Source organism: Triplophysa rosa, linkage group LG12, assembly GCF_024868665.1.
Source record: "Triplophysa rosa linkage group LG12, Trosa_1v2, whole genome shotgun sequence".
Lineage (NCBI taxonomy): Eukaryota > Metazoa > Chordata > Actinopteri > Cypriniformes > Nemacheilidae > Triplophysa > Triplophysa rosa.
Window position 1 is genome coordinate 16859116 of NC_079901.1, and position 16332 is coordinate 16875447.

Consider the following 16332-nt stretch of genomic DNA (forward strand, 5'->3'; position numbering starts at 1 on the left):
CTAACCATTACCTCAAAAGACAACAAAGAATCACGTATACAAACACTTTTATTTTTTTATTTAGCTACAAATTAAATACAGGAAAACGACAAAAATAAATATCTGGGCCATCAGTTGTCGAAGTCGTCCGACTGTTTCATTCGTTGTTATAAAAAAAACACAAGACATGCCACCGTATATTTATTTTTCGGGTGGGAGGTGGATCACAAGAACCCTCTTACACCACGTGAACGGAAGCGAGTGACATCATCAAAACAGAGTACGCCCGGGGTAGCGTCAGTTACCCCGTTTGATTACTACATTTTGGTAACCTGTGCATCGCAACCGCTATGTTCTATTTCACGTGTAGCCGTTTATAGCTCTGACTGAGCTGTTCCGTACCGGTGCGACGCCTTTGTGATTTTCCCCGATAGTCAATATCGACAACCATGGTTGAGCAGTCCGATCGCGCTCCGCTGCTGGACTGGGAGGAGATCCCTCCAGCCGAACTTGCCCCGTCGGTTCCGGCAGCAGAGACGGGGGATACATTGCAATCCGGTTTGTCGAATTACCCGGCTCAGGGCGGCGGAGGGGCAGATATCTCGCAGAGCACCAGCCCGGCGAGAACGCACAGCGCAACAGCTGTTATAGGTGAAAGTGCAGATTCTCCCAGTAAACACGGCGGCCCCGGGGGAGACGGTTCTGCTACTGATGAGGAAGGAGATTGCACCTTTCACGGACTGTCCGTCAGAGACCGGAGAATCGCCGAATGGGAAGAGAAAGATCAAATTGTTGCTGTTTTCGTGGTGACTTTCGACACAAGATCGGGTGAGGTTTCCCATACCATGCGTGTGACAGATCCCGTTTTTTTGTCACTTGAATGAGTGAGTGAGAGTTGGACAGTCATCATCTGGGCTACTGTACTGTATCTCACTTCCTCATTCACGTGGAGGTCAGCTGAGAGGCATTTAGAGAGGTTTTGTGTCTGTCTGCAAATATTATTAGATTAAAACCCGGTTTAGCAGCTTCACAGTTGTTTAAAAGGCCTTGTTGTGTCTTTAACAGGAAACATGATCGAATGGTGCCTACCTGAAGATGTCAACCTAGAGGGTGTTGAGTTCAAGTCAATGGCTAGTGGCTCCCATCGGATCTCAAGTGACTTCATGTGGGAACCTTTTTTTGTAGATCTTTATTATGTATACTTAAATATCATATATGTATACATAATATATATTCTTGAAGATATAAGATAGTGTCATTACTCAAACAACCAAGTGCTTCATTACATTTATATGTTAAAAAATGGTGTAGCGCAGAATTAGTAAGTTATAATTGAACATTTTGTTCAGGGCCACATTGTCCACGACTGGTTGTGTTATGTCTGGTTTATATTTCACGATTCATTTCTGTGATCATGTGACAAATGTTTGTTTGCAGTTATTTATTTTCAGAACTCTGTCCCATGACCCAAACAGTATTTGACAGTAATTTATTGCCCACGTTGTGTATACATCAAGTAGAAATGTGCTCTTCTCTATCTCTAGATATTTCCGTAAAGGCTGTTATTTTGGACTAGCATGCTTTGCCAACATGCCAGTAGAGAGCGAGCTGGAGCGAGGGGCTCGGATGAAATCTGTAGGAATTTTGTCTACTTCTTACACACTACTGTACCGTTACATGCACTTCCTGGAGAATCAGGTCCGGTGAGTGTCTCCCTGCTACACATCTTCAACACTTGCATCTGTTTTTATTGTATGATGTTGTAGTCTATTAAACATAAGCTCTGAGAAGCATGTGATGTCGCATAGAATTGATTTTACTTGGATTTGATGTCACCTGTGAATTTAGTATTGTGCTCGAATGATAAACAATATCAAAATGCACTCCAATTCAGTGTGTTAGTAATATAAACATTTACTTGTGTTGTCATAATTTATGTATTTTGAGTGTTGTTTCTTGCTTATTCTTGTAGGCACCAGCTGCACTGCCCTGGCCAGTACTCTCCATTGGAAGCTTTCTACGAGGATAAGAAGGCAGTATTGCCACCAGGAGGGAATGGTTTGGTCACGGCCTGCCCATCCAGTTCTCTTGCGCCAATAGTCAACTGCTGCATGCATCCAGAAATGAAGGTTTGCACCCAGCCTCATTTGTCACTACTTACATTTTGAAAGTACTACATTTAAGCCTGTACAGTTTGTAACACTCGTTTATATATTCAAGATAGTATTATTACATAATTAGATGAGTCTTTTTCTACTTTCTAATGAAAACTAGGCCACGGCACTAAGGGAATTTCATGTTACTGATTATTCAGTGTTCGTTACTTCTGCACCTCGCCAGCGTACGCTTGGGAAAGTTATGCTTGGTGGAAAGAGAACTATTGTGATATAAGGATTGCAGGTCACAAACCACAAGGTCCTCTATTGTCAAGAGTAATGTCAGAAAAATGTGCTGATGTATACTTGAGTTCAACTCGATTTTTCTCCGAACAAAGCCTTTCTCAGTGGTAATGAGACTAGACTTTATAGACATAAATCGTACAAACCTTTATGTTTGTATTGTAAGTGTCCGTGTGTTCAGTCTGTGTGTTCAGGATCATCAATAAATAATGCTAGTTTTGGGCTCTTCTGTTCTATCAGATCACACACCCGGCTGGCTGCATGTCCCAGTTCATCCGCTTCTTTGGAGAGCAGATCATGGTGCTGTGGAAGTTTGCTTTGCTTAGGAAACGCATCCTTATTTTCTCTCCTCCCCCTGTCGGCGTGGTCTGCTATCGGGGTGAGAGTGGAAATCCACTTTACATGTACAAGCATGTTAACACGTTGGTGCCATCACTTCTTTGCATATCTTGCCAACCCAACGAGAAAGATCTCATTACAGTACATCACATATAACAACATGCATTTGTTCATTGATTTATGCACAAAATGTTGCTTTACAACTCCTTGTTTTCTGTAGTTTCTATTTTGACTAATTGTGTATTATATTATATTTCAGTTTACTGTTGCTGCTGTCTTGCTAATGTGTCTATTCCGGGGATGGGTGTGTCAGTTCCGGAGCTCCGCCCCTTCTTCTACATCAATGTAGCTGACATCACAGCTCTTGAGACCGAGCTGTCTTATGTTGCCTGTAAGTGTCTCTGTCAAGAAATTTAAGAACTAAATTAAATTGAAGTGTATTTAATTCCAGAATTAGTCCACAGTCTAGAGGAAGAGACAATCTTTTATCATTGTTACTATATAGAGCTAGTGAACTGGTCAGAATGAGCTCAAAGTAACTTCTCATTCCAATGGAAGTGTGGTTACAAGATAAACTCGAAATTTCATGTTTTTTTGTGTGTTCACAGGTACAACAGAGAAGATCTTTGAGGAAAAGAAGGAGTTATATGATGTCTACATTGACAACCAGAATGTAAAGACACACAGAGAAAGCCTCCAGCCTCTGCTCAGACTTAACAGTGCGGATAGAGAGAAGTATCGCAAGCTCTGTGAACAGAGGTACATCCGCCTTTTATAACCAGAAAGACATGCATGAGAAATAGAAATATCTTTATTACATAACAATATTATGGTCAAATGGACTGAAGTGTTATCTAATAAAAATGTGCAAGATATGGCAGAGTATTTTTACCCCTATTGTCTTATGCACCTGCACTATCCAGATGTGCAAAAGTTTATTCAAAAACAAATTCAAAACATTTTATTGATTTTGCGTGTGCAAAAGTATTACAGCGCAATAAATGAAAAACAGGAAATAACATTGCTTTCGATTTAAAACAGGCTCATATTTGAATTTCATTTTTTGGTTCTATAAATGATAAATGTTATATAAATACATTTATATAACCGATACATTATATAAAGAATGGGATTTTTAAAAGTCTAACTTTGGTAAATCATTTGTATGTATGTTTCTGTTTGTATGTTTTTGAGGGCTGTTTTTCTTCATAATTGTTTTGAAGGAAGTGTATTTTATGTAATGGGGTGTGCGAAATGTTTGCAGCTCAAGTTTTGTACTCTTTCCTAATGGAGTCTAGTAAGATGCGTAGTAAGATGATATCTTTGCAGGCAGTTGCTGTTGTACTCTCAGGAGGTGGATGGAGACTGCACATCTAGTGAGGAGGATCTCTTTATTCTGTAAGCACAGCGATGACAGTTTATGTTTAGGCATTGTCACTTTAACAAAACCCATCTGTGTTAATAATAGGACATTTCTGATGAATAGGTTTTGTTGGTGTGCTAAACTAATTTTTACTGTATGTGTTTAGTTTTTCACTTTTTTGTTGTGCAAGCGAATGACAATCAATGCCGGTTTTAAAGACGATTTCATGGACTATCTTTTAAGTCAATGTGTGTTCATACAAACAATATCTGTTAAATAAACCTGTTCCTTACAGCAAGTTAGGATCATCAAACGTAGATCTGTACTGAATCTCCCTCTCCTTCTCACTCAGGTTCTTCATGGAGCAGAATAACAGAATCTTCCAGATGCTGTCTGAGGTGGCAGCGAGCGCTGATTCAACCCTGACCGCTGAACAAGTGAGAGCCATGGGTCTGGATCCTCAGGGTGACCGTGGATTTCTCGTCGACCTGCTAGAGGTCTACGGCATCGATGTCATGCTGGTTATCGACAACCCCTGCTGCCCGTAAGAAGAATTTTTTTTGTCTCTATCTGTGGAGCATATTCTCTGTTGAGGGCTGTCTAACACACCGCCTGCTTTATTTTCTCTTTCTCTGGCTAGGCTATCGCAGGAGCCATTCTTGACCCTTTTGGACAACACTGACACTGCCAACACCAACAATTCGTCTGCAGGCTTTTTGTGCACTCTGCAGCCAGCCAACTGAGTGAAGTCTTTCTGCTTGTCTGTCCGTCTGTGTTATTCATATCTTTCCAGCCATCCGGAGCTCTTCTCAACTTTGCCTAAGCTTGTACCCAAAACACGATGAAACTGATCTCTGTGCCTCTTTCTACTGCTTCTAATGTGTGGTCTTCAGTTGTAACTTTGTTCTTTTAGCCAGTGCTGTCATGGGGAACTGATGTGACGTCCCCAGTGGATAAATCTGCTTCATGTGGACACCAGAGAATAGATGAAATCCTCAGTCCATCAAGGGAAGAACTCTCAGACCTGGATCGATCTTTTTTCGCCGGTAACGACGGTCTGACTTGAATGTCTGTGTTTCTAACGGTTTTATGGTTGTTGCATATTTCTTCACTACTGTGCTGGTGTTCTCTTCACGTTTTCTAATCATATTCATGTACATTTAGTGAACGTTCATTTTGTTTGGAATACAACAGACATATGTCAGTGTTTTCCGTCTGTTCCTTGTACAGTGAGGTTGATTTCTGATCTATTATGCATGGACCAAGTCAGTTTTGCTACATAAAAGCTGTTTTTTGACAGAGCCTGTTTGGGGAATGTTTATTAATCTGTATGAAGAAATGAAACGATCAACACTGTAGAAGGTTTTCGGTCCATCTCATTTCAGTGTTAGCGTATGGTTGTTAACTCTTATTTATTTTATACACGCTATCAGTAGACATTTTATGGTCTATCCCATCCTTCTCTTTTAAAAGAATTGGGGATTACATTCACTGAATTAAACTGTGCTGAAATATTGGGATTATATCACCTATAGTCCTATTAAGCGAATCTTATCGTAGTGAAAACTAATGTGGTAAAGCAAACAGGAAACCTGTTCTTTGCTGGATAAGCCTTTAATCACACATGGTACTGAATGTAAATGATACATTTTAATACAAACAGACACAGAAATGTTCAGCTTTAAGAGTCATTTAATGTTCTCTGGAGTCATGAATGTGATTTCTTTGATTACTTGTGAAAGAATTAATTACGTGATCATGTATGTGTGTTTATTTCTATGTATTGGGGTTGATCATTTGCTGGATAACAGCAGCGGACTGATTATGGGTTTGTGTTTGCTTTTATGTTATGTATTTCTAGAGCTCTGCTCTGTTCTGGGAAGACCCAAACTGGATGCTTAACACTGTTCAAATGATACATAAAACTGTATTAATCGAGGTGAAATTTAAAAACGTTATATTTGAAAAGTAATTGTTTCTGTTTACATTTAAACCAATGTCCATTTAGACAGAGTGTGTTAACATACAGTAGATGAATCTTTCAAACCATTTACTAAATAGCGAGGACGAAGGAATCAAATACTCATTTTCAAGAGTGAGTGCTGGCACTCAGGTCTGGCACAGTTTAATAAAGATAAAAACGTATTAAATGCAATATTACGTTCCGTTAACGGTGAATACTACTGTACTGCTTAATGTCCAGTTGATTTTGAGGATTTAATGATTAAATGTGAATTTTTGTACATTTCAAGAGAAATTAAGAGAGAACTTTCCTTTGTATTAGAAATCTTTTAAACAATCCTCTTATAGGATGAAGGCTGGTTGTTTAATGTCCTCCTGTTCAGAAAGATGGAGAATGTATATTTAGCAGCCATGTAATATAGTTGTACATGTTAAATTGTCTTGTGTATGTATACATTTATTTGTTTTTGTGGATTATCTAAATGTTATATCCAGTCTTTGTCACAATAACAGGCTAAATTAATGTTGAGTTTCACGCTACTAGTATCACAGATCACTAGTGTAATGCCTGTCTCACACACTACCTACACAGAGTAATACAAACTAACAGCATGTGTCTGTTGTTTTAAAGCCAGTGATTCTTATTCACTGCCGTTTTGAAATAAATGGTTTCTTTTTCTATCACACGTTGTGTTTCTATAATTTTGTTACATTTGACAAAAATCCAAACAATTTTAAGAGATAAGAGAATGATACATTTTTGTTATCTTTATCGGGTCAGACTTTTACAACAATGTACTATTTTCAGTTCTCTGCAGGTTCCAGAGTTCCAGACTTTCATGGTATTAATTTGAGTCATTTGAATACTAGAAACTTTACATTCACTTAATGTCAACCAGTCTAAAGGTTGTTTGTCTGTATAAAGAATACGGTATTATTTCCTCATCTACTCTTTAAAAAAATCCACCGTCCCAGTTACAAACCATTTGAATGTACTGCTTGTCAGAAACCTCAAACATAAGAGGTATGATAATTTTTTACCACAATAAAGTCTTAAGACGTCCATTAGGGTACAAAAATAAATTGTACAATGACACATGCTTAGTTAACCAATTACAACACAAAGTTCATTTGACTCTGCTGTTTTGTTCCAGTACCTTGTAGTATTAAAAACAGGACTGAGTGACTTAGACATTGTGAAAAGTTCAGCAGTCTTCATACTGTCCACACATTTACATAACCGACATCACAACGCTGTTGTCAAAGAGCTTGTGCAAGCTGCTCTTTGCGCTCTGCACTGCAAAAGAACCTCAGTTTCCGTGGCAACAGTCTCACTTCCACAGACATTGCCTCATATTCCTCATTGTCAATGTCATAATAGCCAGCGCCCTCCTGTGGGTAGGAGAAGAGTTACAAATCTGAGAAAAGCTACTGTAAAAACCAACAGTAGTTCTCTGTAATCATTCATAGCCTGACAGAATCCATTTTTGTAAACAAATTACCTCACAACAAAAACACACTAACCTTGGGGAGATTGAGACAAGCAGCACTGGCTTCTAGCTGCAAGGAATTTTCTATAGGGTGCATGGGGTCCACTGCTTTTTTGATTCTGCACAACATAAATCATACATCATTGAAACCCACAAACTCATTTTCTAAATCAGGGAGAAATGCAATGTCTTACTAGATGTATATGACACTCACCCTTCTTTGATAAACTGGCCAACTGTGAGGCTGTCTGGCTCCAGAGTTATCAGCATTGAATCATCTAGACGCTAAAGAGAGCAGACAAAAGTTAATTTAATATGCAAAACATTCTTTTATTAAACCACTATTGTGTTCGTTTTTTAGATAACTCACTCTTTTAACAGGGTTCTTATTGTGTGTGCTAACTGACAACTCCACTGTGGAGATCTCTTTGTTCTCCCATCGCTCAGGCTCTGGCTCTTTTGGTGGCTCTTACAACACAACAGAAATGAATCACAACACAATTACCTATGGGTTATTGTTTAGATTCATCTTGGACTAACAGCATTCACATTCACGTTCTATATAAAGAAATATAAATGAATAACAGGCTAAAACACATTCTTAAAAATACCTTCAATAGGAGGGTTCCAATAGTTCTTGAGTCTGCGTTGGATGCGGTAAAGAAGGTTGGGTCGGGATGGTTTCTCAGCGGGCAGGTCAGGTGGTCGTGGTACCGGACTCATATAGGACAGGGAGGCCTGGTGGATACGTGGCCACTCCTGTGGGGTGAGGAGGACATTCTGATTAATTTAATCTCTTTTATGAGTGTATATGATACACAATGCACTGAACTATTCTTTATAAGAACTGCACTTACCTTAAGTGTGCTAAACCAGTGTGCTGCTCTTGTTTTTAAGGGTCCAAGATACCAATATCTTGACAACAGTGGAAAAAAAATAAGATTATTAATAAGAAAAAAACATTTTTATATTTGCATTTATGCTCTGAATACAAGTAACGGCAGCATACTTGCTTATGTTAGTAGCAACGTCTCTAAATGCACCCCAGCGTAAGCTTGACAGGGCAAACACTGGCTGCTCCTTCTCACCCTAGGAACAGACTTACGCAATCAACACTGTGTCAAACATATAATGTGTTCTCTATGTAATGCCTGTGCCCTGTATATCTCACTTTTATCTGCAGAACATCCAGTGGGACTGTTTCCCCTTTAAGAATAGACAGGGTTGCTGTGGTAATGTGTCTGGAGACCAGAAACTTCCAATTACAACACACAATTATACATTTCACTGCTGAATAATCTTTAATAGTTTTTTCATGAGAAACTTACTGTACTTTGTTGTCAGAAACTAAATGCAGGCTCTGACTCAGAGAGTTACTGAAACCCAGAGGAATAAAACCGATTGGTATTTTACTGAAGGTCTCCTGTGATTAAAGCAGTCAAATTCATAAAAACAACAGAATACACAAACAGCATAAAGTGTATGTATAACAGATATATGACAAAAATATACCTCATCAGCTCTACGCAGTAGGCCAGTTATCACCTATGTGAAATAAAACTCAAAGTTTTTATTTTATTTAGTATTATACTCAAAGTTAAAAACATTAATTTAACATTTGAAGATGCAAGGTACCTCTTGTAACGTCCCATCACCACCAGCAATTATCAGCATATCTGTTTGCTCCATCAATTCAATGAGCTTTTTTGCCTGGCCTTCATAATCAGTCTGTTAAGGAAAATCAACAGATTAAATAGACAAAAAAAAAACAATAGTAATTTAACAAATACATACAAAAAGACGATGTTGCCTAAACTAATGTAAAGTATGAATACCTTCACAATTCTAATCTCCACACCAGCCAAGTGTAAAAGAGGGGCTGCATTTTTCTCAAACAAACTATTTGCTTTTCTGCAAAGAGAAAACATTGCTAGAAATATTTGTTCTGATAAAGACATTCATTTCTAATTTTCTGACAGTGAAGGTTATTCACATAACAGTACCCTTTGCAGGCAGCAGGATTCAGAATAACTGTGGCTTTCTTCAGATGTTCCTGTGGTCCAATTAATTGTCGACCAAACTCCTGTAAAATCACCAGATACAGTATAGTTCATAGCAAATAAACCTTTAAGTTCCGATCAAATTTTTATATGAAACACATAACGTTAATTAAACTAAATACGTCTTACCCTGGCCTCTAGACATGCTTCCCGTCGCAGCACACTGTCACTGTCGAGAAAAAAGGAACATCAATGAAGCACTCAAGCACTCATAAGTTAAATATATATCTGCATCTACTATTTTTTAAAGCATGTCACTACAAAACAGAGTTTTTATGTTGAGCAAATGTAATAAATACAAACCAGTGCTTTCCATACAGCCAATGTCCCCCATATGACAGCAGACACACAGCAACTGTGGACTTCTTCCAGTGATTCCGTAGAGTCCGAAACACTTTTACCACACGAGCCATTATTACAGAAAAGCTTACTTTCTAGATGTCCTCATGAGGGTACAAAACAATAGCAAATCCAAGCGGAATCAAATTCAAGACTGTATGTAGATCTTTACCGTTGACATTCCATGGTTCTCCCACAGCATGACCGGCGCGACAAAAAATTAAGTCCCACTAAAACATGAGCAGAAAGGCCGTTCCCAGGGTTTAAAAATCGGCATGGAAAAGTTTTTTTTACTTCAATAAAGTTTATATCATAATATTCAAACAATTAATGTACTAAAATTCTCTATTTTCATATTTTGTTTTACTCTTTTTTACGAAGGAATTGCGTAGACTGGATCTACTGTTTATAACGGGACTGAATTTGGAGACGGACCGGTTCCAAATCATGCGCTGTAATACATAAACAGAAGTCAACGCTGTGAAATAACGGCTTCACACGTGCACGTGTGTGAAAATGAATGTATTAAATTATAAAGCTATGACAGTATGAATCTTTAAATAATAAGATTACTTTAAGTTAGAGTGAGTGTAACGAAACCTCTCGAGTTACCAATCATTAATGTGCTGGTGTGACGGCAATGGAGGTTGAAGAATTTGTTTCCAAGACACTTGAGCTCCTGCAAGAGGAGAGAGAAGCGGAGTTAGAAGAAGCACGGTAAAAACATTTTCATAGAGTTATTCTTTGATTTACGTTACCCCAAATTTATTTTATCATAAAGAACAACCTGACTCTGTATTTCTTTTCAGGGCATGGCAGGAGAACGTATCTCTCAAAACCTTACAGCAAAAGGGAGTGTGCCTGCTGAAACTTCAGGTCGCAAGCCAGCACACTGGCATGTATGGGAGGCTTTTGGTCATTTTTGAACCCAGAAAAAGTATAGGACCCTCAGTTCTTCCCAGCAAAACATTTGGACCTGGTAAGACATTCTGTCTATATGTATTGCTTTTAAGGACTATTCATTTGAATACTTAATTTTTGCGGTTTAAAAAAGCCTGTAGACAGTTGACATGTTGGCACAATAGCAGTGCTGTCAATAGTCATACAAGTCTTCATGATCTGCTTAAAGCATTTAACTCAAATGTCGACTAAGCATTTCACTTTGCTCTTTTTCCCTAGGTGACATTGTTGGTTTGTATCAATCAGAAGGTCAGGGTCAGCCGTCTCAGTTGGGTTCAGGAGTGGTGACACGTGTCACTCAGACATCCCTGACAGTGGCTTTTGATGACACACAAGATGGTATCAACTTGGACAGAGATGGACTTTACAATTTGATGAAGCTGGCGAATGATGTCACGTACAAGCGGCTCACAAAGTATGTGCAGAACTCAGTTCTTGTCTAGTGTCATTAAAATCTGTTAAATAAGCTGTACTGATTAAATCTGTCCTACATTTTCAGGGCCTTAAAGTCTTTAAATTCATACAGTGGTGGTCCTGCATCTCACCTGATCAGCGTCTTCTTTGGTTACTCAGAACCAGGGACCATATCACATCAACGTAAGAAAATATCTTGAGTAACAAATTAAAAAGGCCAAAAAACAGGACTATTGTATCAGCTCTAATGTTGTTGAGTATTTTGTTAACTATTATGTGTTTATGAGTTATAACATATTTGTTTTATAATATTTTTTATTAAACATTTGCAGATGCATTGGAATTTAGCAACACAGGGTTAGATCATTCTCAGAAGGAGGCTGTAGCGTTTGCAATTTCTCAGAAAGATGTGGCAATCATACATGGACCACCAGGGACTGGCAAAACCACGACAGTGGTTGAAGTTATCCTGCAGGCAGTAAAACAAGAACAAAAGGTATGCACATGGTGATCACGATATCTACCTCTAAATTCAGTTTATTAAAACGTCACATTATGAGAAAAGACACTCATAATGAATATGTAATTGAATTGTGTTTTTTATGCAGTGTTTGACCACAAAAATTTGCTAAACATCTGAATGATTGTTACCAGGTCCTTTGCTGTGCCCCATCTAACGTGGCTGTTGATAACTTGGTGGAGCGTCTGGTGAGAAGCAAGGTCAAAGTTTTAAGATTGGGTCATCCAGCACGCCTGCTTGAGTCTATTCAGAAACACTCACTGGATGCCGTGCTTGCGCACAGTGACAACACCAACATCATCGCTGATATTCGAAAGGACATGGACAAAGCTTTGGTAAGATTTTAATTTAACATAATTGTTTTAAATTGCTTTAAATGGCCACAAGTATTTGAACAAGTCAAGCTTTGTAAATGGCATTGCATAGATAAATAGCCAGTGTACACAGAATATGTACTACACAAAAGCTGTGATAATACTGCAAATTACAAAAAAAATGTATTGACTTAGAGTGAAAGGAGGAAGGCCCGTGACAAGGGCCAGCGGAGCAACATGAGGCGAGAAATCGGGGAGCTGCGTCGAGAGCTCAGGTCCAGAGAGGAAACAGCGATCACTCAGATCCTGAAGAGAGCGGATGTTATTCTAGCAACTAACACTGGTGCGTAAACATTTCATGGTTTTATGTTTGTATTTGTCAATTATAAACTTAGACGTGTGATTTGTTTTATACAGGAGCAGCTGATAATGGTCCTCTGAAACATCTTCCTAATGATCATTTTGACATGGTGGTGATAGATGAGTGTGCTCAGGCGTTAGAGAGCAGCTGCTGGATCGCTCTTCTCAAAGCACGCAAGTGCATACTGGCCGGGGATTACAAGCAGCTGCCACCCACCATCAAATCACAGAGGTGTGACAGAAAAAGTTTTTCGCAATTGTGAAAAGCACTATAGAAAATTCGCATTTAAGAATAGTTGTACATTTTTTTGGTTTCTGTTATTCTTAATAAGCACTGACTCATATATTTACTGAATAACATAAGGTTATTTCTTTTGCAGCGCTGCATCTAAAGGCCTCTCTGTGAGTTTAATGGAGCGTATGATTAAGAAATACGGAGATTCAGTGGTCCGAATGCTGACCACTCAGTATCGTATGAACAGTGCCATCATGCAGTGGGCTTCAGAGCAGATGTATGAGGGCAAACTGATCGCACACCAGTCAGTGGAGAAACACTTGCTTAGGTGTGCACATCATTTTATATGTTAGCCATGTACAACAGTTTATGTGATGTATTGCTTATGCATTTTGTATTGGATGGCCCACAACCTGTTTAATATCATTTTTCTTATGTGGTCCATTTCGCACAGAGACCTGGTTGGGGTTGCTGATGTTGAGGACACCAGAATTCCTCTTTTGCTTATTGACACAGCAGGCTGTGGCCTTAGTGAGATGGAAGACACGGATGAGCAGTCCAAAGGGAATCAAGGTTGTTCTTGGATTCAAACACAACCTTCATTTGTGACCCTGGACCACAAAACCAGTCATGAGGGTCAATTTTTTTAAATTGAAATGTATACATCATCCGAATAAGCTGAATGAATAAGCTTTCCATTGATAGGGCATAGGACAACATAAGGCCGAGATACAACTATTTGAAAATCTGGAATCTGAGGGTGCAAAATATCTAAATATTGAGAAAATTGCCTTTAAGGTTGTCCGCCAGAGGCGCTGTAAGCTTTACATAGATACCAAACTTGAATGGATAATTCCCAAACAGAGGGCAGCAGTGAGTAAAGTTAATTTGAATGTTTCCGGCCATTTTTGTTCGCCATTTTGCTGCATCCACTCACAAAAATAAACTTTTTATATATTTACGGTAGGAAATTTACAAAATATCATCATGGAACATGATCTTTACTTAATATCCTAATGATTTTGGGCACTTTGGCTGTTGCTACAAATATACCCATGCTACTTATGACTGGTTTTCTGGTCCAGGGTCAGATCAAGTATATTGCAGTGGCTGATTGGACGATGATGTTCTTTCTGTCTTCATTTCAATTTTGTCTTCATTCTTCTTCATTCTGCATTCCATAACTCCACAGGAGAAGTAGACATTGTGGCTCTTCATATAAAAGCTCTTACTGGGGCTGGACTTCAAGTCAAAGACATTGCAGTTATTGCACCATATAATCTCCAGGTGAGCGTAAAAGGAGACAGGAGTTTGAGTGAAAATACTTCTATGCTTTGCAGTCGTTTCTAATTCATTGCAATACTTTTAAATACAAATTATATTATCAACATATTTGTAAAATTATGCTTTTAGTTTTTGCTAAATCTCATTTTTGCTGCACATTTTAATGATCTGAAGGATTTGTATGTTTCAGGTGGATCTTTTGAGAGAGAAACTGTCCCATAAACATGCCGAGCTCGAGATCAAGTCTGTTGATGGCTTCCAGGGCCGAGAGAAAGAGGCAGTGGTGTTGTCATTGGTCAGATCCAACCGTAGGGGTATGACAGCGTTCATACACTATGTGAATGACTGTGCTTAATACATTTTGCGGTTTACAGTTTATTCGAGGATGTGTGTGAGGAATGCTTGTAAAATTAAAAGTGTTGCATATTCCCTTAAGGTGAGGTTGGATTTCTTGCTGAAGACAGAAGGATCAACGTGGCTGTGACTCGTGCCAGACGGCAACTCACAGTAGTGTGTGATTCTCAGACTGTTCGAAACCATGACTTCCTCAAATCCCTCGTTGACTATATGTCTGAACACGGGGAAGTTCGGACCGCATTCGAGTACCTGGAAGACTGTGTGCCACAGAATTACACCCGTGAAAGTAAAGACAAACAGCTCGGCATTAAAGATGCTTTATCTACAAAGCAGAAGTCCAAAAACCAGGGCAAGAAACCAGAGCAAGAACAGAAGAAAAATGCAAACAAGAGCAAAGGAGAGAGTCAGAACAATGCTCGGTCTGGTCAACAAAATCAAGCTTCCAACTCACACCATCCTGAACCCAGAGATGCTGAGCAGACCCAGAGTAAGAGACAAGAGATCAAGGAGCAGATACTAGACTTCCTAAAGGATCAAAACAAGAAAGAACTACAGTTTTCTTCCTCGCTCAATTCCCATGAGCGTCTGCTGGTCCACGAGATCTCTGAAGAGCTGGGATTAAAGCATGAAAGTCACGGAGAGGGGAAGAAACGTCATGTCACTGTCTCCCGGTCACAGTCAGCCTCGGAAAATCCAGAGAAAGAGCCAGAGACCCAACCAGCAGAGGTGACTGCAAGCGCTGCAGGGGTGCTGGATGGAGAAAAATCAGAGAAACCCTCACAGTCGGCCGTTGATCTGAAAAGCCTGCATATGGAGCGCATGCGTCGAGAGATGGAGAAACGAGAAGAGAGAAAACAGCAAAAACAAGAGAGCGTGAAACTGGAGTCAAATCTCAATGCCAGTAAAAGCCAGTCGGTTAAGAAATCTAAAGGCACAACCAAAGGTTTGTGATGTCTCGAAGTAATATTTTTGTCATCTGAATCTCTTTAAATCAGAACCAACATTCTCTGTGCTACACATTATGGATGTATTGCATTTAGTTTTTTTGTTTTTTACAGGAAGTACTAAGATGAAAGCAGGAGCAGTGGATATTGCTGCAGCTGCCACAGGAGATGATGATTTTGACGCTCTTATCGAAGCTGTGGTGAAGGCAGACAGCGTATGCGGCTTTGTCAAGTGTAAAGCCAGCGTCCTCACATTAGGACAGCTCTGCATCTACTGTAACAGACAATACTGTCTGAGTCATCATATACCTGAGGTAAAATGTGCAAGGAGTCAAAATCATGAGAAATAACATTTCATAATAATTTTGGGCTGTTCCTGGCTCTGTCTACCACCTGCCGCTTTGCATATCCTTCTGAAGAATGCAAACGTTAAAAAAAGAGCAGCTGCAGTTTATTTTTAACAAGGTCCCTAATAGCTTTATTTGCAAGTACAGTAAAAGCAGCAAAGCACTGTTTCTAATACAAGTCTTTGCCCATTTAAAGGTGCTGTGTGTAATTTTTTGGAGGATCTATTGACAGAAATGCAATATAATATACTTGACGATGTCTTCAGAGGTGTATAAAGACCTTACATAATGAAGCGTTACGTTTTATTACCTTAGAATGAGCTATTTCTATCTACTGTACACACACGAATATGCAAAATATATAAAGATTTTGAAATAATGATATATTGTCCTTCAGGTTCACGGATGTGGCGACAAAGCAAAATCTCAGGCTAGAATGAGGATCAGTAAGGAGGGGGTGCTGTATGCCGGAAGTGGACAGAAGGACAAGTCAATGGACCCAAATAAAAAAGCACACCTGCAGAGAAAACTTGACTCCAAACTCAAAGGAATGGCATCTCACAGAAAAACCAAAGCTAAGGACAAAGAACAATAACATTGTAGGACACACTAGATCTATTTCATGGTGTTGGATTTCAGTTATAATGAATATTTGTTTGTGTTTTA

General features: G+C 39.1%; 3 protein-coding genes across 4 annotated transcripts; 2 read left to right on the top strand and 1 right to left on the bottom strand.

Annotated features, from left to right (window-relative positions):
* Positions 1-180: 180 nt before the first annotated feature.
* Positions 181-6723, top strand: dennd11 (DENN domain containing 11). Of its 2 annotated transcripts, none has more exons than XM_057348443.1 (10): positions 181-807; positions 1045-1144; positions 1524-1682; positions 1952-2108; positions 2619-2757; positions 2977-3108; positions 3326-3476; positions 4047-4115; positions 4433-4624; positions 4994-6723. In XM_057348443.1, exons 1-10 carry the CDS (start codon positions 429-431, stop codon positions 5019-5021), a joined length of 1506 nt encoding a protein of 501 aa, XP_057204426.1. In that variant the 5' UTR covers positions 181-428; the 3' UTR covers positions 5022-6723. The 2 variants fall into 2 exon arrangements, with proteins under 2 accessions (XP_057204426.1, XP_057204428.1); XM_057348445.1 differs by having other exon boundaries at positions 196-807; positions 4731-6723.
* A 128-nt stretch (positions 6724-6851) lies between these two features.
* agk (acylglycerol kinase) lies at positions 6852-10146 on the bottom strand. Its single transcript, XM_057348446.1, has 15 exons — positions 9896-10146; positions 9722-9761; positions 9536-9615; positions 9368-9443; positions 9168-9260; positions 9045-9077; positions 8861-8955; positions 8704-8773; positions 8542-8621; positions 8390-8447; positions 8144-8291; positions 7903-8000; positions 7747-7817; positions 7567-7651; positions 6852-7434 (listed from the first exon to the last, which is right to left on the bottom strand). Exons 1-15 carry the CDS (start codon positions 10003-10005, stop codon positions 7303-7305), a joined length of 1269 nt encoding a protein of 422 aa, XP_057204429.1. The 5' UTR covers positions 10006-10146; the 3' UTR covers positions 6852-7302.
* A 222-nt stretch (positions 10147-10368) lies between these two features.
* On the top strand, positions 10369-16332 carry ighmbp2 (immunoglobulin mu DNA binding protein 2). Its single transcript, XM_057348528.1, has 15 exons — positions 10369-10648; positions 10741-10910; positions 11111-11306; positions 11391-11488; positions 11638-11801; positions 11960-12160; positions 12335-12482; positions 12557-12731; positions 12880-13062; positions 13189-13307; positions 13927-14021; positions 14209-14332; positions 14455-15318; positions 15434-15633; positions 16064-16332. The coding sequence occupies exons 1-15, from the start codon at positions 10572-10574 to the stop codon at positions 16259-16261; spliced, it is 3012 nt and encodes a 1003-aa protein (XP_057204511.1). The 5' UTR covers positions 10369-10571; the 3' UTR covers positions 16262-16332.

What these genes read in the sequence shown, in the direction of transcription:
- dennd11 (XM_057348443.1), top strand. Translation starts at nt 429, where the DNA reads ATGGTTGAGCAGTCCGATCGCGCTCCGCTGCTGGACTGGGAGGAGATC. An exon ending in CGGCGTGGTCTGCTATCGGG is followed by an intron (nt 2,758 to 2,976) that starts GTGAGAGTGGAA and finishes ATTATATTTCAG; the next exon opens with TTTACTGTTGCTGCTGTCTT. An exon ending in GAGGAGGATCTCTTTATTCT is followed by an intron (nt 4,116 to 4,432) that starts GTAAGCACAGCG and finishes CTTCTCACTCAG; the next exon opens with GTTCTTCATGGAGCAGAATA.
- agk (XM_057348446.1), bottom strand. Translation starts at nt 10,005, where the DNA reads ATGGCTCGTGTGGTAAAAGTGTTTCGGACTCTACGGAATCACTGGAAG. An exon ending in TACTGCGTAGAGCTGATGAG is followed by an intron (nt 8,956 to 9,044) that starts GTATATTTTTGT and finishes CTTTAATCACAG; the next exon opens with GAGACCTTCAGTAAAATACC. An exon ending in TGGATGTTCTGCAGATAAAA is followed by an intron (nt 8,622 to 8,703) that starts GTGAGATATACA and finishes GTCTGTTCCTAG; the next exon opens with GGTGAGAAGGAGCAGCCAGT.
- ighmbp2 (XM_057348528.1), top strand. Translation starts at nt 10,572, where the DNA reads ATGGAGGTTGAAGAATTTGTTTCCAAGACACTTGAGCTCCTGCAAGAG. An exon ending in GTGGAGAAACACTTGCTTAG is followed by an intron (nt 13,063 to 13,188) that starts GTGTGCACATCA and finishes CATTTCGCACAG; the next exon opens with AGACCTGGTTGGGGTTGCTG. An exon ending in GCAGTCCAAAGGGAATCAAG is followed by an intron (nt 13,308 to 13,926) that starts GTTGTTCTTGGA and finishes ATAACTCCACAG; the next exon opens with GAGAAGTAGACATTGTGGCT.